The sequence below is a fragment of the Epinephelus fuscoguttatus genome, linkage group LG3, assembly GCF_011397635.1.
Source record: "Epinephelus fuscoguttatus linkage group LG3, E.fuscoguttatus.final_Chr_v1".
NCBI classification, from domain to species: domain Eukaryota; kingdom Metazoa; phylum Chordata; class Actinopteri; order Perciformes; family Serranidae; genus Epinephelus; species Epinephelus fuscoguttatus.
Window position 1 is genome coordinate 8,657,526 of NC_064754.1, and position 24,739 is coordinate 8,682,264.

At 42.0% G+C, this 24,739-nt stretch overlaps 2 protein-coding genes across 3 annotated transcripts in view; one reads left to right on the forward strand and one right to left on the reverse strand.

Annotated features, from left to right (window-relative positions):
• ncf4 (neutrophil cytosolic factor 4) overlaps positions 1-24,739 on the reverse strand; it is a 51,878-nt gene that overhangs the window by 17,308 nt on the left and 9,831 nt on the right. The window contains exons 4-6 of the mRNA XM_049568948.1: positions 19,234-19,304; positions 18,382-18,509; positions 9,255-9,303 (exon numbers count right to left, since the gene is read on the reverse strand). Of these exons, the coding sequence (XP_049424905.1) occupies positions 9,255-9,303; positions 18,382-18,509; positions 19,234-19,304 (248 nt within the window). The remainder of the gene's footprint in view (positions 1-9,254; positions 9,304-18,381; positions 18,510-19,233; positions 19,305-24,739) is intronic.
• Positions 1-24,739, forward strand: part of pvalb7 (parvalbumin 7) — a 58,481-nt gene that overhangs the window by 1,644 nt on the left and 32,098 nt on the right. The gene's annotated exons all lie outside the window — the stretch shown is intronic.

The following is a 24,739-nucleotide window of genomic DNA, read 5'->3' on the forward strand; positions in this document are numbered from 1 at the left end:
GAATCAGGAGAGGTACAGCGAGACCAAAAAAAGAACGAGGAGCGGTTAAAGCAGTGGGAGGGAGGTGAAGAAGAGGAGGAGGAAGAGAAGGAGGAGGGGGCGGAGGAGGAGGTGGTGGAGGAGGAGATAAGAAAAGTGAAAGTTAAATCGAGGTGCAGGGCTGCAGAGGGCTGATAGATCATTGTGGTTTTCATGTGGTGGTGTCGTATCAAGAGACTCTGTGTGATAAACCTCGCAGGATAATCAGTGAGTGACTGAGTGACTGTGTGACTGTGTGAATGCTTTCTGGTACCATGAATGAAGAGAGATAAGACAGATAAACTTGCTCAACCTTCGCTCATGATCATGTATAGTGTTAAACATTCACAGTAGCCACACACAGTCATGATTCCCACAGTTCCTCTCAGCTCTATGAAGTGTTTTAGAGACATTTATCTCATTATTTTGGTTTTACACCCGCCAGCTTTGCTGTGTGGTTCAGCCTTGTCACTTCCATCAACACCGTTTCCAAACACAGCAAGCAGCACAGCAGTTCTCAGCATAAAAAGCTCTGGTAAACGTACTGTGCACCACCCTCCCAGCACACAATGACATAAGACAAAGTTAACCACTATCTGGTGAACGTAGAGCACTCAGAGGGTAACTGAGACCAAAACGGAGCTCAAAGGAAAATGAATATTGGGCTTACGTTCACTAGATAGATGCAAACACGTTGTGTGCTCTGTCTCTGCTGGATGTGTAAATAGGCAACTGTTTGTTAACATGTTGGCTATAAAAACGTTACAGCTTGTTGCACTGCCCCAGGTGGCCAAAAACGAATTAATGCATGTTTAAAAAATCAGTCCGGATGCATTTAGTTGTGTAGTGATCTCTTTAAAGACAAATCGGCATATGTATGCAGAATCTGTAGGCGACCGGAGTAGGGATCCCATATCTGGATCGAATATCGGCCCAGGTATCATCAAAATAGATGGATCGGGTATCGGAAAATGCAACCTATACCTGAGGCGATCTTTTTGTGACGCGAGCTACGTCATATGTCAAAGAGCAAAGGAGAGAATCTGCTGTGTGGAGGTATTTCACACTATTTCAACTGCTGTTGCACAATCGTTTATTTTTGTTAGAAATAAATAGTTCATCATTGCATTCATCTGTGTCATCTTGTTTCATTTTATCTTAGGAAAGAACTGTGTAGTCATCAATGATGCCTCTAGTCTTTTCTGTTCTACATGTAAAGGTATATAGCTTTTTAGGTCAACCATGGTATCGGATCGGTATCGTCTGATACTCACAGCCACAGCATCGGGGTCAGTATTCAAAACTGAAAAAGCTGGATCGGTGCATCCCTAAACCGGACAATATTTAGGTATTGGAAGTGTTCTTGTTGCCGTTTGTAATCCAAGAAGTATCATATTTGAGTGGCAGGTATACAGTCCACATTGAGAGGTGGAACAAATCGGTCAAGATGCAATCTCAGAACCCATATTCAGATATCTGTTTAAAGAGATTAGACAAAATGATTGGTGCGCAATATCTGCTGGCTACATTGGCATCTTGAACAAACTGGTCGTGGCCCCCAGAGCTTATCATCATCAGACCATCAGCCTGTGGGTTACGAGACTGATACTGTGTAACAGCAAGTGTTCTTCAATAATACAGGTGTGTGTCAACCACTGCAGGCGGCAGCAAACACACTTTGAACAGCTACTCACAAATGTCAAAAGCAACTCGGACATCCATTTACAATGCATCAAACACTGTTCTGACAAAAAAAAGACAGTCGACAAAAGCTGAAGTTCCCCTTCAGAATACATCAGGCATACAACCTGACCTTTGTGTGTGGATACGCAGCTTGAATCCTGCACGGGAAAGGGTAGACTCAGCTCTTAACAATTGGGTAAAGTTGGGTACCGTTCACATTTGAAGTTATACTGGTACCTAAACAAACCATCTTTTTCCTAATCCTAACCATGAAAGGGCTTTCTGGCAGACAGCCCTGAGGGCAAACTTCTCCCAACATCTGTCTCTGTCTGTCCATCTGTCCATCTGTCTGCTCCTCTCTCTCGTTCCTTATTTAGACACAACTGACAAATATGTGGTAAGTCAATGGAAAACGGACTGCACTTGTATAGCGCCTTTCTAGTCTTCCAACCAATCAAAGCACGTTTACACTACGGGTCACATTCACCCATTCACACACATATTCACACATTGGTGGCTGGGGCTACCGTACATGGTGCCACCTGTCTTTAGTAAGCATTCACATGCACTCACACACCAATGGCACAGCCGTCAGGAGCAGTTCTTGGGTTCAGTATCTTGCCCAAGGATACTTCATGTGGACTGGAGGAGCCGAGGATCAAACCACCGATCTTTCGATTGGTGGACGACCCACTCTACCTCTGTGTGTTTGTGTAATTTACGTAAAAACTCAGTGACACACAGCAGTGACAGCAGGATATTTCTGACATAAAACAGAAAATAAAATAGACAAGACGGCAAAACTATCATCGCAGGTCACCAGCTGGGAGCAGAGCTCTTTTGTGGAGCCGAGCTCTCACACAGATGTTCTCTCAGGTACTGGAATTTGGCACCAGTTGATTAAACGTGAATCAGTACTCGATAGTGCTGAAGTAATTCTATCAGTACCCTTAAATGTAACAAGATTGGCACCCAACCCTAAATCTGAGAGACAAGTAATGACGGAATGGCTATGAGTTTGATGTGTTGAAAATTTAAAGGATTATACCTTTAAAGTATACGTACAAATGTGTGTGTGTGTGTGTGTGTGTACGAGAATGAATGACTGCATGTGAAAGTGTGTGTGCGTGTGTGTGTCCGCAGAAAATGAGACAGAGGCTGGTGGCAGATTAATGAAGCTGGGGAGTGAGGGAGCTGGCTGGATTAACAATCCATTGAGATTATCCTGACCCTGAGGACACACACACACTCCACAAATGCCAGCATGCGTACACACACACTCTTTGAATTTGGGGCTGCTATTTTTAATGCATTATTCCAGACGCTGTTTTATTATAGCGTTGACCCGCCGCTGGCAGTAATTTATAGATGATGTGAAAATGTGTTGGAGGCGATAAGCTGCGATCTCCGACACAAACACCAAATATGATGTGACAAAGCAATTCCCCTTCCTTCTATACCTCCTTTCATCTCTCCTCACTATCATTGTTCCACCTCTTCATCCCTTTACTTTGACTTGTCGTTTTCCCTTTGTATCTATTTCAGTCCGTTTCTTTCCTATAATTTGTTCTTTTTTCCTCTCCGTCCACCTCTGTGTCTACGAACAGTTTAGCCAACTAATTAAGTAGTTGACCTGAAGAGCAAAGTATTAAAACTCACTGCTGTGGGCAGTACAGGAGCTGATTGTGTGAGTGTATGTCATTTAAAGGGAGAGTTCACCCCAAAACCAAACATAAATATATTTTTCTTTCTTTTACCTTTTGTGCTATTTATCAGTCTAGATTATTTTATTGTGAGTTACTGAGGGTTGGAGATATCAGCCGTAGCAAAGTCTGCCTTCTCTCCAATATAATGCAACTAGATGGCACTCAGCTTGTGGTGCAAAAGTGCTAAAAAAAAAAAGCACTTTTGAAAAATGTAACAGCAATGTCTCTTTCCAGAATTCATGACCCATAACTCAAGATAATCCACAGACTTTGTTGTGAGCAGTTTCATGCAGGAACTATGTTCTTTCCACTGAACTACACCCGCATCACCGCGCAGAAGGAAGTGGGCTTTCGGCAGAGCATCATTAATGGTGTCCTCCTTGCATGACATGTCAATGCACGCTTCTCTCTGTGCGGTGTCGTTCAGTAGAAAGAAAATAGTTCCTATATGAAACTGCTCACAACAAGGTCTGTGGATTATCTTAAATGAACAGGTCATGATTTCTGGAAAGAGACACTGCAGTCGTTCAAATGTATTGTACATTGAGCAGCGCAAGATGAGTGCCATCTTGTTCCATTATATTCAAGAGCAGGCCGACATCACTATGACCGATATCTTCAACACTCTGCAACTCACACTAAAAAAATCAACATTGATAAATAGCACAAAGGTTAAGAGGAAAATATGCATTTTTGATTTAGGGGTGAACTGTCAAATAAGTTCAAAGAATCCAAACCAGCAGAGATTACTACTGCGCAGACTCTGGCTATGAATGACGTCACCAGAGCAAGATGGCAGTGGCGATATCCAGGATATTTTAGCTTCACTTCTGTACAGCAGGGGTAAAGGGAGGCACGTCATCCATCTTTATATACAGTCTGTGCTTTAGATTGACTGGCCCTTGTAGGATATGAGTGTCCGGAACACACTGAAAATACCCAGTAAAATAATCTGAATATAGACCTTGTAACATCTTGTTTAACTGCTGAGTTCTACTGTCAACAAGGAGCCACTTCAACTCTTTAAGATGGGCTAGTTTGCATTCTTGGAGTGGGTGTGACATAAGATGTCAGGATCTGTTGTGTTTGACAGATTGACAAAGAGAGCAATTTTTTTTTTTTGTAACACTACCCGCCAGTCATATGGGATTAAATCTGTCACAGACAAAACAACCAGACTATACACAGCAGCATCGATAGACCAGAATGCAATGCAGCCACAGCTGTACAGTCCGTACAAATCAGTCTTACATAATGTGTGAAATACAATGGCCTCCTCAATGATAGTTTTGTAATTTGACCAGCCATGCAAAGCAAAGAATTAGATCCGTCTCCTATAGGGACTTCGTGTTGGTGTACTTCATGTGCCTAGTAAAGAGCTGGCCTCTAAATGTAGTCGCACAACCCTTGGGTTCAGCCAGCCCCGGGAGCAATCATCCGGTACAATTAGACTCGCGCCGACCCCGCCTTAATGAGCTTGTTAAACCCTCAGCTCGTTAGTCTGGCAATAGGGAGGTGGAGATGAGAATTGAGTTTTTTTTCTCTCCCTGACGTTTAATGAAAGTGTATTTCTTTTTAAGTAGATGGCCCACTTCCTAGAAGGCCTGGAGTGAAGGATTATAGGAGGATACGCATGTGTATGCATATCAGAACAAGAACAGGTTGCAGAGGTTGTGCATGTACATCTGTCCGGGTCAATTCTGCTTCTCAGCTGTCATGCAGAGAAACTAGTGTGTGTTTGGACAGTAGCAAATCCAAAATCCTGCATTAATCAAAAACGTATTTAATTTCAAAACTTGGGAGCACGAGGAGCTGACGGACACAAAGCCTGAACACATTATCGGACACATTCAGCAAGTGTTTATGGTTAACATGGTGGTAAGGAAACATTCAGTAAACACTGAGCAGGATTAGCTTTTGTATGAAGTCATATTTCTGGGGACCTGATGCATGTCATTCCAACATTTACTCCTCTTTTGGCTCTGAAAAAAATATCTAGGTCCTTAGCTGCTAAATGGTCCACCATGTTCCCCAGCTAGTCGCTATCTTTGTCTGTCTGCTGTGAGGTGCCTGGCAGGCACGGTGCAGTGGGTTTATCGGAGCCATTCTCCTTTAGACAGCTTCTTGGCTAATGGGAGAGGTGAGAGTTTACCAAACAGTTAATGCGCTGTGAGACTAAAACAGTGAGCTGAAACAGGCTAAAAAGCTCAGTGGAGCTGCAGAGTTCGGTGTAATTCTCTGCGGTTTCATCACTGTGACTCACCCGGGAGCGCACACACAAAGACACACTTAACCTGCTGTGATATCAATGTGTCATCTTAACCTTTATATTCACTGTGTTTATATATATATATATATATGTACAGTATATTCAGGGAGGTGAACTGGTAGTAAGCAATGCAACTACAATGTGAGTTGTCTATCAAACCTGTTAAATCAAAAGTTATTTCATCACAATGGCTCATATGCACATGCACCAATGGACCCTCTACTGCAATATTTCACTTCATTATACAGATTAAAATTGAACATCTGAGTTTTATGGTCATATTTCTTCCTGGCGAGATTAAGTATAAGCGTACCTGCATATCAGCTTTTTTGCTGAAGGAAATTTATCTAAAATAGGATCTAATTTCTGCTCTAATGGCTCTCTGCAAAAAGAAAGGCTGAGTCTCGGTCGATTGGGACCTGCATGATTTTCAATTTTCTAATTTTATGGGTTTTTTTCTTGCATTTTTGCTCTTTATCTTTTTCCCTCTCTGACATACTCTCAGCCTCTTTTCTCTCCTTTATCTATCCCTGCTTTTTTGTCCCCACTTTTGTGACATTAGACAAAACCAGCCCTCCTGCTTGTGCATCGTTACACTCACGCTAACCGAAAACAGCCTATCCCATTGACCTTGAGTGAAGCTCGTAGTGCTACAGCCGACAACAATTACTTATTATGCTGCTTTGGGCTGAGCCTGAGCTAATACTAAGCGGAGTGGAGTGAAGTGTTGTAGTGTAAACGCTAAAGTTTTGCACCAGCTCTACTGTGACAAATGCCTGCGCTCTCCTCTTATCCATCAGGCTCAGACCAGCCATTGATCATTGTTTGGATGTAGTTTAACAGCCACTTCCCTGCACTGAAAAAAACACACTGCCGGACGCACAAACACACAGAGAAGCACTCGTTTTGCTCAGAGAGAAAGAGCGAGAGCTAAAATAAATGTTGAGTAGGCTGGCTGGAGAGAGAGAAAGAGAGAAGAGACTACAGTGTGCAGAAAGGTACAGAGTGTGTGTGTGTGTGTGTGTGTGTGTGTGTGTGTGTGAGAGAGAGAGAGAGAGAGAGAGAGAGAGAGAGAGAGAGAGACTAAAGCTGCACCTTTTTCTGTGTAGTGCAAGGTTAGGAAAAGTTAAACACTTTTGCAGGGGGAATAAAGCACACGTAGTTCAAGAGCTGCATCAACACACTTCACCTGCAGACATGTTGCTGTATACAGCGTGGACACAGTCACTTACACAGCTGAGCAAAGGTGCATCAAACACACAAACACTCACACTGCAAGAAAATGTTCAACTTATCGAGCCACTTCTATGTAAAGCTGAATCCACAAAACCTATTTTAGTAAAACAAGTGAAAAAGTCTGTCACTACAGTATAACTTTTCATGATAATTTAATCTTCTTATTATTTTGTTAATCAATTAAGCGTTTAGTTTACAAAACATCAGACAACAGTGATAAACATCCATCTCAGTTTCCAAGGTCCACAGTACAGTAATGGCTGCCATCCATCAGTCTGACTGCACTATCAACATTATTACTCCTACACAAACAGTACTACACACAGTTTCTGCAAGGCACTATTGGTGTATTTTAAAAATAGACATTTATGAAGTGTTCTTATACTTCTATCTTTGTGAGGACCAATTTCATTTTTAGACCTGGAGTTTGAGGACATTTTTGGCCACTTCTCACTTCTTCAAAGGGTTGTTTGAAGATTTAGGGTCCTGTCTTACACCCGGCGCACAGTGGTGCACAGCTCAACTGCCAGTTGCACAGCCAGTGCCGATGTTGTGTAAGTAGCAAATGCACTTGCACCCATTTGTGCACCCACTTGTGTGTGGGTCTTAAAATGAGATGTGGTCAGGAGCATTGTTGCCGTATTGCTGTTTTGAGGCAGCAAAAAGTGACTGCACCATTGATCGACACAAACCTGGTGAAAAGTCAAAATGGTGCACTCTTTTTCTGCTATTCAAAGGGTGCATTATACAGAAATTAAGAAACACCTAAAACGCGTGTACACATACAGGGATGTGCGGATGTGTTGCAAGTAGGTAAAATGAAACATCACTAACAAGAAAAATATTGATTAGATTCTCTGAAAAGTGAACATAGCAGAGAGCAGAGCAGAGCTGCCGTTCGACTCCCCATTAAGAGACACGCTGTGCACATTTCTGCACGAGAAGCAGCGTACCTTCATTGAGTATTTCAGCAGCTATAAGTTTAGTTCTGTTTCCTCTGTCAAGTTCATAACTACAGTTCTTATTTTGCTGCTTAAATGCCCAACGAAATTTGCTGCAGTGACACTGCTGCTCTAACTGTACTACGCTCGCTTCTCCAATTTGCAGAATCCGCCATGTACATAGTGGTGCAGCAGGTGCGGCTGGGGATTTTAGGGAATGGGAGATGACACTTTGATTGGTTAAATTCATGTTAGCCTAAAACCCTTAATTATTTAAGGAACTAAATACAACCTCTTTGCCCCTTGTGCCTTACTTTGTGCCCAGATAATGCACCATTTAACGAGCAAAAGTGGCTGGACATGTCCCAAATGCACTTGCACCACGCACTATAAATTGCTTAAATAGGGCCCTTTGACTTTGGGATTAAGGTTAGATTTACGGTCAGGCTAACGTTGGAGTCAGGCATTTATTTGTGATGGGTAAAGTCAGTGTTGGGAAGCATTGTGTCTGTAAGGGTCCCCACAAGTATAGAAGTAGAAACGTGAGTGTGTGTGTTTAAAGGTCAGTCCAGGACTGTGCTGATCGTCTAAAGGATAAAAGCTATTTTTTGCCTCCTTGGAGAATGTAATTGGCAGGTCATTATCACTTTAACCTCTGACCTAACTGCAGTCCCTTCCTGCACACCTGCACCTGAACAACTCCAGCTACACAACCTCACAAACACACACCTTCTGAACCGACCACAGAATACAAACACTGTTTCTCTACTCTTTTTTTATGGTGTCAGGCTAGAGGGCGTGAAAGGAATAAAAATAAGAGGATGTGAAGGAGAAGAGGAGGAGGGGGAAAGAGGGTTGAAAGACGGTTGTAACCTTGGAAAGAGACAGAGGGAGGGGAGAGGAAAAAGAAAGGAGGACAAACTTATGGGTTGTTTAAGGGGAGAGGTGGGGCAGGGAGGGAATAGGGAGGAGGAGATTAAGCGAGGAGGAAGAGGGAGGCTAATATGAAAAGAGAGATGGATACAGAAATTAAAATAGGAAGTGAAGCGAGGCGGGAACTATTGATGAGGTCAACGGAGTCACAGACAAGAGGGAGGAGAATAATTTGACGAATGAAGTCATCCTTATTGATTGGTCACATCGGTCGATATGTTTGTGTATGTTGTTTCTGTTTTGGTGTGTTTCCATGCGTCCCGAGTCTCAAAGTAATGCAGTGCTATGAGAAGGAGCACTGTCATGAGAGGCAGTCACGCCAAGGGTGCTGACAGGATCACATGGTATTTCTCGGGGTGATGCAGTGCACTCTGCGTGGTTGTTTGACTAAAAAAGTTGTTACTTTGTGGGTGGCCATGGAGATTGTAACCAAAGCAACAACAACTTCAAAAATGTTGCTACACATACCTCGGCCCTGGGGGAGGAGAAGAGGTCCATCTTTGGTTTGACTGTCTTCCTAAAAGACAAAGATGGACAAAGATTAGACAACAGTGAACATTTTGTCTCCCAGAAATGCTGCAGGTGTGAACAGGACACTTTACCCCTTGACGGGAGATCAAAATCTGACCATTCAATGCCTTTTGTGACGTCTACTTAAAGTCCTTACGAAACCCAATCTGTGTATTCTTAGGCTGTAATGAGACAGAGTGTGTTTTAGCAGACGAGGACAGCTTTTTGAAATTGTTTTCAGTGGGAGTGAAGCACTTTGCTAATTGCTTTTGCATTGCTGAACGCCTTGTGTGTGCCTCTGGTTTTTACAGAAGTGCCTTAAACGCCTCAAGTTGAAAAAAAAAACTTCAACTCAGAGCAGAAAGGCAGCCCGCAGCCTTGGCGTTCTTTCCTATTGTCCAATCAAATAAACAGAAAGACTAACCTTGTGTGGTGGCGAAGACAACAAGTGGTAGCGTTAAGTGTTAAGCTAACATTAGCTCACTTTTATCGTCGACCAACTTGGCAAGCTGCAAGACATATCTAAACAAACTGTAGCCTCAACTACTTTCTAACATTTTACCAACACTAATTAGACCCCACCACTGACAGCAGATTGGTGAACTGTCCTCAACTCATCCTAAAACAAGCCTCTAATCAACCGCCATCTCGGCGTAGCTCCTCTACCAGTTGATGGTACTTTTTTGTGATCTCTCCTCTTTATGATTTCCGTTCCCCTGCGTCCAGTCCCCAAGTGCCCTCCACCTGTCCATTTTTATGCAGATTTTATGGTACAATTCTGTGAGTTTACTTTACAGCAAAATTGTGGTTAAGTCAAGGCCAAGGGATTCGGTGGTCGCCTAGCAACAATTTAAAAAAAGACAGACAGCAAGATGCAAAATGTGCTCTGTCTGATCAGGGCCTTAGCCCTGCTAGCGGCATAGCTCTAAGAATAGCTAGAAATAGTGAAAGACAATTTTTGAAGTGACAGTCATGGTCCACAGAGGATGAATTCTTCTGACTTTGGTGATCCCCTGACTTTTCATCTAGCAACATCATGTTGTCGACTTTTTGGAGTCAGCGTGAACTGAAACATCTGAACAACTGCTGGATAGATTAACATGCACGTTCACGTTCCCCACTGGACTGACTATAATAACTATGGTGAGTTGACACTAAATCAAGTGGGCCACTTCAAAAAATGACTGAACCCAAATGAAAGGAGGCTGGAGCACTCAATAAAATTGCAGAGCTTTTAATAAGGTGCAAACAGACTGACGTTTTGAAACTCTGAAGAAGACGCAGTAGCGTCGAAATGTCAGTCTTCAGAGTCAAACTCTGAAGAAATTCGATTAAAAGCTCTGCAATTTTATCGAGTGCTCCAGCCTCCTTTCATTTGGGTTCAGTCATTTTTTGAAGTGGCCCACTTGATTTAGTGTCTACTATTTTGTCCTGTGCTGTGAGCACCGATCCAGTTTTTTTGGCTGAAGCGCAAGAGTGCCTTTCTTAACTATGGTGAGTTCTCAATCCCAGGACCCATCGGGTAATGGTCTAATGGGGTCTGAAGACGATAAGCCTTTAGGGACCACTGCCAATATTTCAGGGAAACCAGTGTAGCCAGTGGATATCCAGGCCAAGACCTCCTCTTCCATGCACTGCCCTGATCTCTACAAACAGACATGAAAAATGTAAATTAAAAAGGCTCATAAAAAGATTAACTGTCTTCAGATGATAGCTGAGGGATGCCGAGATTGCATTTCAGCGAACATGTTCTGCCTCTCCACATGGACTATCTACCTGCCCATCAAACATGATTGGTCAATATTATTCACACTACAAATGGATATTATAGAGATTAATGAGTTTGCATCTAGGGCCATCACCCCCCTTTAAAATTTAAATGTGTCCAATACGTTGATTAATGACTTAATACCTGCAAGTCATCAGCCCCATCAGTCTCAGCTGTGTTGTGTTTGGGCTGACTAGCAAATGCAAAACCAAGATGGTGAACATGAGAGTGAGCATGTTAGCATGCTGATGTAGTATTTAGCTCAAAGCACAGGTGTACCTAGGTCCAGCCTTACAGAGCTGATAGCATGGCTGCAGATCTAAATACCCAAGAAGCAAAATGCATCATCCTCACATATTTAAAAAACATAAAAACAGTGGTGTCTGAGATACTACATTTTAGTTTAAAAACACTGAACACTAATGTGATTTTTCTTATGTAAGAACACAAAATGTACGAACTGGACCAATTTAATGTCAAAACTTTAAAATCATTTTGTAAAGAAAGAATAAAACTCAATAGCCATAATATACAGCCAGGAGTTTAATGGTGCACGAAAACTCTTGCCAAGGTTGAATAAAGCTCATCATAAAAAAGCTGAATGTTCTCTGTAAAATACTGAAACTATGCAATAAAATGCATCTGGTTTCGAGGACAACGAGGACAATCAAATATGTGGCAACATCTGAAAGAGGAAATGTCACAGTTCCTTGTGTTCTAACACGAATATAAATGTCCATATAAATGAAGGCAGGTCAGATGTGAGAGCAGAGGAAGTAATATGAGTCTACCTTTGCATCATTTCCTGTTGAGAGAGTCCCAATTTACCACATCTCCTGCTGGGGTAATCTGACCACAGGGACATGTGCCAATCAGAAGCCTGAACAGCCGTTATGAATGAGGAAGTAGGCTGTAAAAAGGGTAATACGTCTCTGTGGAGTTTCAGTGTTTTCCTCAAATTATGCATCCTTGCCTCCGTCGCTTCCTCACTACTAAACTGCATTCATTTATGATGTAAGAGAGATTCAGGGATAAGATGAGAGGAATCAAGGCCGCACTTTTTTGCCAAATGGGACATCATAACCAAGGACAGCCTTGTTTACTGATTTGAAGTGAAATATTTATCACTTGTTGTGCGAGGTGCTGTATCTCCAGATGCTTTGTCGTATTATCTCACTCGTACACAAAAAACTGCTGCTTATTAAGTACTTTTTGAGTAAAGATTAAAAATGATTTTTTTCATACAGGCCTATATTTAAAATATCAGCAAAGTAATATAGATTTCTGTCAGTTGGTAACATAAACTTTCATAGGCTCTGTACGAATCATCAGCTGCCATTTAGCCAAGTTCGTTAAAGGAATACTTCACTCCCCATATGATCATTTGTATGTCAGTTACTCACCCTGTGTTACAATTAATTCAAATAGAAAACCTTGTTTTTCTCACATTCCTCCGCAGTGATTTAAGAATCCTAAAAAAGCAAACATTCATGATGAACTGAAGACATAGGGGTCCACGTTTAACAACAGCAAAACTATATCACAACTCCAGCTGCCCCCCGACTAAGAATTTTCCCAGCCGACAAGTAGTCATCATTTAGGGTCATTAGTCGAGTTGTCGCCTGCATGTTTACAATATTAATTTAATTATTAAATTATATGTTTTGTGCGGGGCAACACAGTGGTTTGAGTTGAAGGTGTGAGAAGGAATAGTATCAGTAACATTGTTAACACTGTGCTACATTACAGGGAAATACAAAACCGTACTAATGACCCTTCATTAATATAGGCCTATATTTTATCTACAAGTGCACGTCACACACTGAGCGAGCCGCCTGTTAATGACGCTGTGGGCTAATGGGCATGTAGCTACTTCCATGTTTCAGATGATACGTCATGTTTGTAGTCGACCAATGAAGATGAGTTTACATATCACCTTGGGTTCGTCCTTCACCTTCTCAAAATGATCCCACACTTTGGATTTCCTGCCCGACATGTTATTAACTAGCCTGTGGAATAACCACAGGTACCAGCCCTGGAAATTAACCTGACTACTGTCTGACTGCTGAGCGTGGACACTTCCTGTGTCTGTCCTTTCAATTAAATTCAAAGGTTTTGATTTATTTTGACAAGGCGCAGCTCCTAAAAGAGTTTCTTTTTCTTCTGAGACTAAGCAACCAATGAAATCTTGCCAACTAGTGACCTTTTGGTCCACTAACGTTTGGTTGACCACTAGGGGGCAGCGTTAATCACAACATCTGTTTACAAACTCTCAGTTTTGTGCACAGACAAGTCGTGCATCTGCTCTGTTAATGCAGTAGTGTTTTAAGTATTACATTTGTTTGAGAAGTACTGAGCATACGACTGGATAAATTATCTACTTAGGAAACTCAGTGGCCTCGGTGTTAGTCAGCAGATTTTAGAATTAGTGTACAAAACTATGATTGACAGTGTTTTAACTTTTCACCTTCCTGCCTGGTACGGTCACCTCAACTGTACATCCAAGAACAAACCCCCCACGATTGTGACACTGGCAAGTTAAACAGTTGGCAAGCCACAAAAACCCTTGACCCAACTCTGTATAGAAAGGAAGAGGAAGAAAGCGAGGTGTATCTTAGCAGATAGCTCCCATCCTCTCTTCAGTTTGAGCTCTTGAACTCTGGGAGGCGCTATAGAGTCCTTAAGAAGTCCTTCATCCCGATTGCCATCAGTATCCTTAACTCAACAAAGTGACTGATGACTTCTAAACCACAATGTGCTGATTTAATGTATCAAGAGTTTTGTAGTGACTCTGTATGCTTGTCTTATTATTTGTCTGCTTTTTACAATGTTGTCTTTTGTGTTTGGTAAGCTGAAGACAAATTTCCACTCATGGTGGGCAACAAAGATCTATTCTATTCTAGTCTATTCAAAATTAACCTTGGATTTTACTGCACGAGTTGTGTAAGAGTTTCTGAATGGATGTCTTGGTGTAGTTTTGCTGTTGTTAAACATGGACTCCTTTTATTTCAATTCATCAAGCACTGTCTTTGTGTTTTGGATTCTTAGTTAACCGTGAAGACATACAAGAAAAACAACAGTCTTCCCAAATACAACACAACAAAGGATGAGATTTGGGGGATGGAGTATTCCTTTAACAGATCTCAAGGCCACTGATGCTCTCATTCATCGATTTTGTGGTTTGATTGTATCTAAACATAAATATCTTTTGGCTTATTTCCAAAAGCAGTGGTTATAAAACTTTCATTAGCAGCCATTTGTTCTGATAAAAGACTTGGGGAGCATTGTGTTAAATCTGGCATTGCACTGAAGTCGCGCTTACGATACCTGACTGGAATAAGCTGCTTTATGCAAGCCTGGCAGTGCCTCAGCCATCCGCTGTTTTGCTACAAGCTTTATATCCACGCAGGTTTAACTGGTGGCTGTTATAACCTGACACTTCTAAATGATTACTCAGCTCTTACCGTCATGCCAACACAGTTTGTTGCAGCAGCTCCCACCACCATCCAAACCTTCTCCTTATGAGCTAAGCTTTTTTGTTTCTGGTACTCTATTAAGGTATAATAACCATGTATGATTTGTTCTGGGGGATTAGCTCTCTCAGTAGAGTCCAGATGAAGCCCAATAACCAGACAATCAAGTGCTCAATTTGACGGCTAATGCATCCCTCAAAAGCAATGTGTCCTGGAAAAAATACTTTGCAGTAAGTTGCGAACTGGGTGTAGGCTTTATGCCTGATAACCTAGTGTTCTGGAGGATGTATATGCTTGTGTAAGCATACACCAACACATAACCATGTGTTCTTGTCGTGAATACTGAACAATTAGTGGGTCAAGGCAAAGTTTCTGGGACACCTATGTCTCTTATATAGCAATGGATCAATCCTAACACCTACCACTAATCCCTGCTTATATAAACTGTTTTATTTTGATACTTCAACATCAGATGCTGCACACACACCCAACATGACTTTAAAACTAAAGGTGCATCAGCAACATTTTAAACTGTGATACACAATCTTGCAAACTTGCTTCCACTTGGTTTCTTCTGTGCAACTGAATTTTCAGTCTAAATGACCTCCATTAATCAACAGACAGACTTAATAGCACTCATCTAGATGGAAAGCTCTGTAATAAAAGATGCATGGATGTTAAGTCTGACAAAGTTTTCTCTTTTGTCTCATGAAGATTTACAAAGGTCAAGTTCTTGAGGCCCCATTGACACGACAACAACGTATACACCTGCATATACATATTTAAATGAAGGGGTTAAATCCAATATCCAAGTACTCTACATTAGTTTACTAAAATTACACCAATTTGTGTTGTAAAATTCACTGTTACTATTTTACATTTCAGACAATGTCACTGAAGTTAACAATTTAAAATACAAAGGTTGCGGATTAGTTGTTTATGTATTTGTCTGCTTATGTAGTGTTTTATTTGTTTACTTGTTTGGTTGAATAAGTGTGGCTGTTTACTCTTTCAGTTTCCACACATATTACCAATCAAACTCAAGTTTGTTTGCCCCCTCAGTGCAGTTCGTTTGAGCAGGTGTGAACACAGCAATCGCATTTGGTGCGCACCAAAACAAATGGACCAAGATCTTCTTGAAGAGGTGGTCTCGGTCCGGTTATAAACGAACTCTGGTGCGGTTCCGGCCTGGATCCAAACCAACTGCAGTCACATGACACATTGTCCTGTACTGCCTTAATATGCACATTCAGCATGTCCAATGCATCAAAACATTGTTTTCTAGTTGGAGCCGCGTCTCGTTTTCAAAATGTATGGTTTGACTAAGATGAACAATGACAGCAATATAGTCCACGATGAGCCGCGCTAAAATCAACCTGCGTAGTTGTCCCTCCATTGTGACATTAGAAAGTGTCACATTTATCTTGCAAGTGCACTCTTCTTCAACGTTTGGTTTACTTCCTGGATTTTTCCCACATGGAAATTCTGACCAATCAAGAGCAGCTTTCTCGCGCAAAGCATTGATCTGGTCCGCTTGTAAATGCTGCCATGAGAACACGAACCAACTCTAGGCAATTATGCTAGCCTGGTTCCAGACCATAGACCCCGCCCACTCAACTGAGTAGGCTTGCATCTCTGGTCTGGCATACTGCAATGAATTTGCGATTTATCTCGTCCAAACGCTGGACGGACCAATGAACGCAGGGGGTCTAGCGATTAGCCAATCAGCGCCACGCTGATGTCAAGCTGTATGCCGGTGGGTAACTGGTGAGGATAGCAACAATGGCGACCGCTACAGATCCTATAGACCACATTCACGATGCTATCGAGGTATTTCGCCACTACTCGCGTTAATGGAGGACCAAATTAAGGAAGCTGCTAAACTGGATTTAACGGCGATGCAGCTGGGCGTGCACGACGACGGAGACATTTTAAACGGGCAATGCTCGCTTGTTTTCGGCACCCCCGAGGCATGGATACTAGTGACGTCAGATTGTGGGTGAGTCGTTGCTCTCTACTGATTGGTTAGGGAAAAATCAAATTCCCTCCCCCTTGTAAATCGCCTTCAATGGAAGCCATGTCAGACTGAAGGTTCTGGGAGCTTCAGTCTGACACTCAGGCTACAATTATGCAACTTATGGAACAAAATGAGTCCCTGATTCGGACCAAAGCAAGACAACTCTAGGTCTGGAAGCACCCTTAAATGCTAACACACTCAAGTTACCGGTTAAATTATTAATATAAATCCAATAGTCGAATCCAGTGTGTCTCAAAATGTGTTGCGCACCCCACCTAGTGGGCACACAGGCATGCAACATATTCTCATACAAAGGTTCGTATGATATTCTAGGAATTAGTGCCCCATCAATGACGTTTAGGAAAAGAAGCATGGTTGGGCGCCTTTAGGTTCAGGCAAGTTGAGTTACTATACTTATGTTCAGGGAAAGAAACATGTTGACAGAGTACCTCAAAATGACTAACGCAGTTCTGAGCATTGGTCACCTCAGGAAAGTCCTGGGGAGAGTTCTGTGTTTCGTAACCCATCCACCAGCCCAACCTGCCTCCTTACTCCCTCAGTGCATTGGTCACATGATTGCTGCCTTCCCAAACATATGGGTTATACACAGATTACTGGCTCATGATTATGTGGGATATTGACAAACGTTGGTGCATTATGCTTTGTAGGAAAATGTAGGAACAGTGCATGAGAGCAGCCTGAGGCAGGACAGGAAGGGCACGCATGTCCAGCAGGAAAAGGAAATGCAATGCAGAACTGTATTTTTGAGGAACTACTGTATTGGCGCTGGAATATTTTAATGTTGATTGGTAAACTAATTGTGATTTCACAATAGCAATGGTTTTCATTTCCAGATAGTGTGTAGGTTTACAGAATGGACAGGGACGATAAGTACAACAGGAAATCATCAGCTTTTTCCTTCCTCCAAAGAGGGGCATGACAGAAAAAAGGTCTGAGAACTACTGGTGTAAGCTTTTTTATAGTTTGTGCTTTTAGAGAAAAGCCCATTACCTACCATCCTTTACCTCTTTTTAGGGGTCTATCATGTAGTCGATCTCACTTATCCTCCACATTAAAACAAGACCAGAAACCCATCTCCTCCAACTACTTTAATTTTAAAACATAATTTGATTCATTCATGTATATTCATCATTTTAAGGGATGAAAATTGCTCTTAAAAAGCCTAATGGCACTAGATTGATACTAATTATGGTAACTTTTGAGAGATAAAGGAGGCACTTTCATATCTTGGTGATAGAAAAAATGCCTCTAATAATTCACGGTTACATTTTGAGGGCCTCAGTTGCTTTTACTAAGACCCTGCAGGACTTCATGTTCACAAATAACTTCATGCAAATCAATTTAGGGCACAAACAAGCCCTCAAGTGGGAACAAATAACCCCCTTCATCATTAATTGCAGGTGCTTCAGTTTTAAACCTGATTCACCGAGGCTGGCACCTTTGTACCCTCGTACACTTTGTATAATTGGAGTATCGTCTCTACTGATCTGAGGGTCTGATGGAAAATAAAAAACAATTTTCAAAGGTCTCACATGCACTACAACACTTTGGGACAGTTGGTGTTGAAAACCGCTAGTTAGTTCGGTTGCATCTTGTCTTTTGTGCACAGTTTAAGGATTCTTTGTCTGAATGCAGATAGACACATTTCCCCTGCAAGTGAATCGGGGTGAAGTGGGGACTACGTCTTCATATTTAGCCACATCTGGCCTGGCTGTCTTAGGTATTCAGTTAGCTGATGCTACAACTATGACAGCTACAGCTATGACTCTGTTTGTGCTTGTTAGCATTGTGAGCAGTGGGGCTTACACTTTGCGAGTAGGTGGGCGGAGACGCCTGAGGGCTCGCGGTTGGTGCTGGCTGTCCTTGTCCGTCTGGTAGAAAAACATCCTGAGATCCTCATCGAGCAGCAACCATGTTGGCAGACCGAGCAACCTCTAGGAGAAAGGAGAGACAGGGAGAATAAGGCAAGAGAGATGGAAAGGGGGTTGGATAACAAGAGAGAGTTAAAAAAAAGATGAAAAGAAAGATAATGAGGCAGTGTTTGAGGTGGAAGAAGGGAGAGGCAGGTGGAGACAGATGGGAAAAAAAAGGGAAGTCAGGGTGGAGGGTTAGAGAGGTCAGCGGAGACAGAGTAGGAGTTTGATGGAAGATGAGCAGGAGAAGTAGGGTGATGGGAGATTAGAGTGAGAAGGGTGGAAGGAGTGGATGGAAAGAGAGGAGATGAAGCGAGAAAGATTACAAGTGCAAGGCGAGCGAAGGCGAGAGAGTGTGGCAAAGTGAGAACCACGTAGGTTGCTGGGAAAAAAAGAGTAAAGCAGAAAAGAGAAGTGAGTGAGTGGGAGAAAGAGAACCTGATCGCGTTTTTAGCGATGGAGCAACACTGAAACATGTCAAAAGTCCCACAACTACAGTCAGTCAGACGTGATGTGGGCACAGGGCAGAGCAAAGAGAAGAGAGCAGCAACGCCTACATGTTGAGCTCGATCTGCAAACTACTGCTGAAATATCCGAGTCAGTGCTTATCCACCTACAGCATCGTTCAGCCCACTAAGTTGTAGGCTTCTGCACCGCACGCTGCAGAAGATACCAAGCATGCCAGCAACTCTGTCCTTTGTACGAAATAAAAGACTGCACTGTGCATAAAATTAAATGTGATTACCTTCATGTACGTGTTGAGTTCAGAGATTCTGCTCTCTGCAATCTCTCTCTTGTTGCCGATGAAGACTTTTCCTGGAAAGAAACGTGTTCACAATGAAGAAGATGCAGAGAAAAAATCACCAGGGGTCAGATGTATCATCAAGGCCTACATCATTTCCCACGCATACTGTAATCTGGTATTTATGGAAGAAGAGCATGCAGAGTGCGCTCACCACACGCATACTGTACTTCATTTTTTTAGAGCGAGTTCAGTGTGCAAGTAGAAATGGAAAACTAAAGTGACAGACTAAATCTAATATGGAATGCTATTCTGTTAGGCTTCAAATCAATTCCACTGACTGCATAGGATGATTTTTACAGGGACGTACATGCAAATCTGCTTTGCAAATGCTTTTTGCAAGAAGGAAGTGCATTTAAATCATGCGTTCGCCTGAAAGGATACACACAATGTTACATTTTTTATTTATTCTGCTTTTGCGGTTTTCCATTGTTTCGTCGTTTTCTATTAATGTCCTTTTCAGTTTATCCTTTCTTGTGAAGCTAATTGTAAAGCTGAACCTTGCAAAACATGGTAGCATTCACAGTCAGCAATAAAAGTCCCGCCCCCAGACACAGACTGGCCAACCACAACGCAGCATCAGGCCGCAGGCCCTGACCAAATTGGGGCCCTAAGCAAAATTTTATTTGGAGGCCCCCATCCCAAATGTATCATAGGTACAAAATGACCGTACAACAACTTGCCATTTAACTTGACAACCTTTATTGGCAATAGCAAATGTACTGTAGATACAGTAGTTTGGTTGTATGAGTCAAATAAAATAAAAAATTCAACCTGAAATAAATCAATAAATAAATATTAAATAAAAATAACTTCAAACTGAAATAAATAAATAAACAAATCTGAGTCACAAATAGCCATCAATTACTCATCAAAAGAAAGTAACTTCCACCACCTCAATCCCCACCCTTGATTAAACACTGAAAATAAAATAAAAGAGGGAGACAGGTTTTTCCTAATTAATCTTATTTTGTTATATTTCTCCGTCTTCCCTCTCTGGAGGCGTCCGATCTCCCTCAGCCCTCCGCCTCTCCCACCTTAATTAAACACTGAAAACAGAAATAAAATACAGAGATATTCTTTTCTATTTTCATCTTATTGAGCTATATACCTCCCTCTCCCCTCTCTGGGAGCATCCGACCTCCCGGCCCGCACATACCTCCGAGGCTCGGGTCTCCCCCTCCGTGGAGCCCGCCCGCCCTCACGTCCCCGCACACACTCCTGAGGCTCTTTTGGACGACATGTCGACAACTCTTCACCTGCTGCAGCTCTGCAAGTGCCTGCCGGCGCACCCCTCTTATTGTTCAGATGTCGAGTGCTGTCAATCATTGCAGCGACGCACGGGCAGTCAGGTCTCTTCTCTCCTTCCTCGAGCTGATTCTACGCGCACCTCACGGCAGCGCATGTGTGCATCCATTGCGCATATACGCAAATGCGTCCCCTCGCGCAAAATGTGGCCCCCCCATGGAAGATGAGGCCCTACGCACAGTGCGTGTTCTGCGTTTAGGGAGGGGCGGCCCTGTCAGGCCGGCTCAGACCAGGGTTCAACAACAACACAGCTGTGCTCCACTGACTCTAATGCATTTGTTTCAGATTGTCCTCATTTTCAGGCTGGTTACCTGGAGAGGTTGGAAAAAGATACGTTTCTTCCCTGTTCCAAAACCAAAATCAAACCCTGAAAAGTGTAGGGTTAGCTAGCTAGCTACTGAAGATATAGCCTACTGAATGAATACACATGCTGCTTTTGCTTTCTAATGATTATAACAGTGAAACAAAGACCGACCCTGCTGTACAGGAAGCAGTGAAGGGAAGCAGGGGAACTTTGCTGATATTCAACCAGCTGTGTGTCATCACAGTGTGTGCAGACGAATGTTGTTTGACTTCCCCTGGAGATGTCCTTCCTGCAGCGGAGGTCCAAGTGTTGGCAGTGGCATGTGGGCGAAGCCAAACACCGTTCATCTTCACACACTGCGATGCCACACAGCTGGTTCAAACACAGACTGCAGACCCCTCTGTCTGCTTCTCTCTGGAATCACTGTTTCATTTTTCCAAAAATATGATAATAGTTCTTCAGGCAGTGCAGTTAGTTACAGTGTGGGCTCCATGCTTACTCTAACAGCTTGTCGGATCATCACAAAGGGGCGGGGCTCGGGGCGTCGGTGGCTTAGTGGTAGAGCAGGCGCCCCATGTACAAGGCTGTTGCCGCAGTGGCCCGGGTTTGACTCCAGCCTGTGGCCCTTTGCTGCATGTCTCTCCCTCTCTCTCTCTCCACCTTTCACACTTGTCTGTCCTATCCATTAAAGGCTAAAACTGCCCCAAAAAATATCTTTAAAAAAAATTAATAATAAAAAAAATAAAAAATGGGCGGGGCTTAGCAAAAGATCAATTTGATGCATTGCAGCAGTTGATTCAAGGCACATCTACCAGCCCAGTCTCCAGAAGTAAATGTTGGCATTGTACATTATTGCAAACCACAAATATGTCACATTTGTATGTTTCATATATATTATATCAACATTTCTAAAGCGATATAGTATATAAGCTGACTTTGTCACTCGGAGATTGAGGGGATAGTGGATGGTGTGTCACCTTGGCGAGACACCTGTCAAGCTGCAGACGACTATTTGAGACCAAAAAACAACACAACCAGTTGTTTTTTAGCGAGTCAATGTTGTGTTTCCAGCTGCTTTTAAGGCATCAGACGTGGGTTTTTTTTAGTGACCTGTTGCTGTTTTTCCGGCAGCAATGGTGTCATGAAAAGCAGTTGTTTTTAACAAGACATAGTTGCATTTCTGGCGGGGACTGTGACCCCCAAATCAGGCCTTTTGTTCCTGAACCAAACCACATTTAACCACAACTTTGTTGAAATGTAAAATTTCAACCTATCTGCTACATTATTATGTGCAAATGTAACACACGTTTTGCAGAAACATTCAATGCCAGCATTTTTTTCTGACAACTGGGCTGCAACTGAAGTGTGGGTTGTCCACTAATCGGAAGATCAGTGGCTCAATCCCCGGCTCCTCCAGCCCAAATGTCCAAGTGTCCTTGAGCAAGATACTGAACCAAAATTGGTCCCGTGGCTGTTCCATCGGTGTGTGAGCAGTAGCAGGTGGCACCTTGTATGGTAGCTTCCACCACCAGTGTATGAATGTGTGTGTGAATGGGTGATTGTGACTCGTAGTGTAAAAAGTACTTGGTGGTCAGACAACTAGAAAGGCGCTATACAAGAGCAGGTCCATTTTATTTTGAGTGAGATAAATCAAACAGATTCATATGTCTTTATAAATCTGACAAAGAGTGTGTGTATGCGTATTTGTGCTTACAAAGAGTTGTAGTCTTGCACCGACACAGAGATCTACGACTCTGGCACCAAGAGTCAGTTACTTTGAAGTGAAATTTCTAAAGAGAACACCAAGCATTGTAGCAGTGTGTGTAGTTATTGGTGTATTTTAAATCAAAGCCACATTTATTTTGGCCCAAGCTCAACAAATGCTCCCCCAGAAAACACATCCTTCTTGAGAGTGTGGACATATTACCCTTCATCCCTAATATCACACAAGTCCGTTCAAAAATTATGAGGCACAGCGCAGACTCCTAATGCTCTAAATCAGGCCGCTCAACAATTCATCCAAAGCCATCTAACAGTGCTGTTAAATCAAATTTAGCACAGTCTTAATGACCCTCAGCCACAATATTCAGCCCTCTCTCCTCTCTCAATTTCTCTCGTCTCATTCACTCCGCAGCGCGATAACTCACTCCATCACTCGCAGACACAAATTCACTCATTTACTCATTTACTGATGAATCATTCACTCATCTGCTCACCTCTCACCATCTGCTTGGGCCTCGCTGAATAAGATTATCTGTTGACCTTGAATCTATTGTAGAATATTTTATATTTCTATTGTAATATCTGTGTTGCATTTAGCCCAAAGGGGAAGAGGAGAAATTCTTTGATTTCAAGATAGCAGCCGATATGTTTAGATCAGTATGATGGAAATAGACTAAACTGATTTTCATCATTTACATTTTATGTGCTGAAATTTTCATATATATTGTATAAATTTAAAAAATGAAAACGAAGGGGGAAAATTAAAATGGGATTCTGTTAAAGAAAAACAAAGAGAGAGAGAAAGGGAAGGAACAAAAGAGAGTCTGGCATTGAGATATTTTTTCTGTAATTAATTTTCACTAATCAAAACACTTTCAATTTGACCAAACGGACCTGTGTCGCTTTTCCATTATTTCTTTTTCGATCTTAACCATCACCCATCCTCCCCTCTGTCTCCCTCCTCTCTCCCTGCCGTCTTTCCTATTCCCTTCTCATCCTGATGAGATCTGGCACTGCAATTAAACCCATCAGATCTAATATTATCCAGCAGACTCCTCAGTGGCAGATGCTAAATCAGAGTTTGTAGAAAAGTAGAACTTAACCAATATAGAAAGTGACACTGTGAGATACTTCCCTTAAAGTCTTAAAAGAATTTATATAGTTAAATTTATTGATTTAAATAAGTTAAATCAAACATGTCACTGGAATTAATACAGGCCTATCTGTGGTTACTTTGAATAAACTACACTAAAAGGTATATAACAGTCTGAACATGTCACAGTGGTGCATACGTAAAAAGTATCTGCCACATGCTTTGCTGCCTTATCTTTGACTGATGTTCAATCTCTCTCTTTTTAGGAGAATATTAAAGGTCCAGTGTGTAGGGCTTAGTGGGATATATTGGCAGAAATGGAATATAATATCAATAACTATGTTTTCATTCGTCTATAATCGCCTAAAACTAACAATCATTGTGTTTTCATTATCTTACAATGAGCCATTTATATCAATCTATATCTAGTCTGCCATGTTGTTTCTACAGTGGCCCAGAATGGACAAACCAAACACTGGTGCTGGATCAGTGCTTCCCAACCTTTACTCTTTTGGGATCCCTTTGATTAAACTGGTGACACCTAACTAAGTGACATATTCTATGGATATTTCATATCTTATTCACCGCATGACAATAACAATGCAGAACAAGTGATAAACTGCATTAAAAACTCAAATTGTGAACGCAATTTGTGTTACACGAGTAATTTCAATGAATTTTGAGCAAATTATTTCTTGTAAATATATAACCAGAAATGAGTTTTCCTGATATTTTTAAGAACTTATTACACATTTCTCTGTCTGCATTATGTGTTTGTTTTTTTTTGTTTGTTTTTTTACAACCATACATACTTAACAGGCTTCTTTTTTCACAGATTCAGTGTTTTGTTTTCCCTGACTCTTGGCCATCGTTCTGTTACCTCTCTGGTCTTTAACTGCATACTTGTCTGATGCAGATCAAGTCTATTTAGCAGAGAGTAAAAGGCTCTGTTAATACAACTCATGCTCAGGTCTTCACTGTGCCCTTATCCTGTGAGTTTATATCTTGAATAATAATCTAAA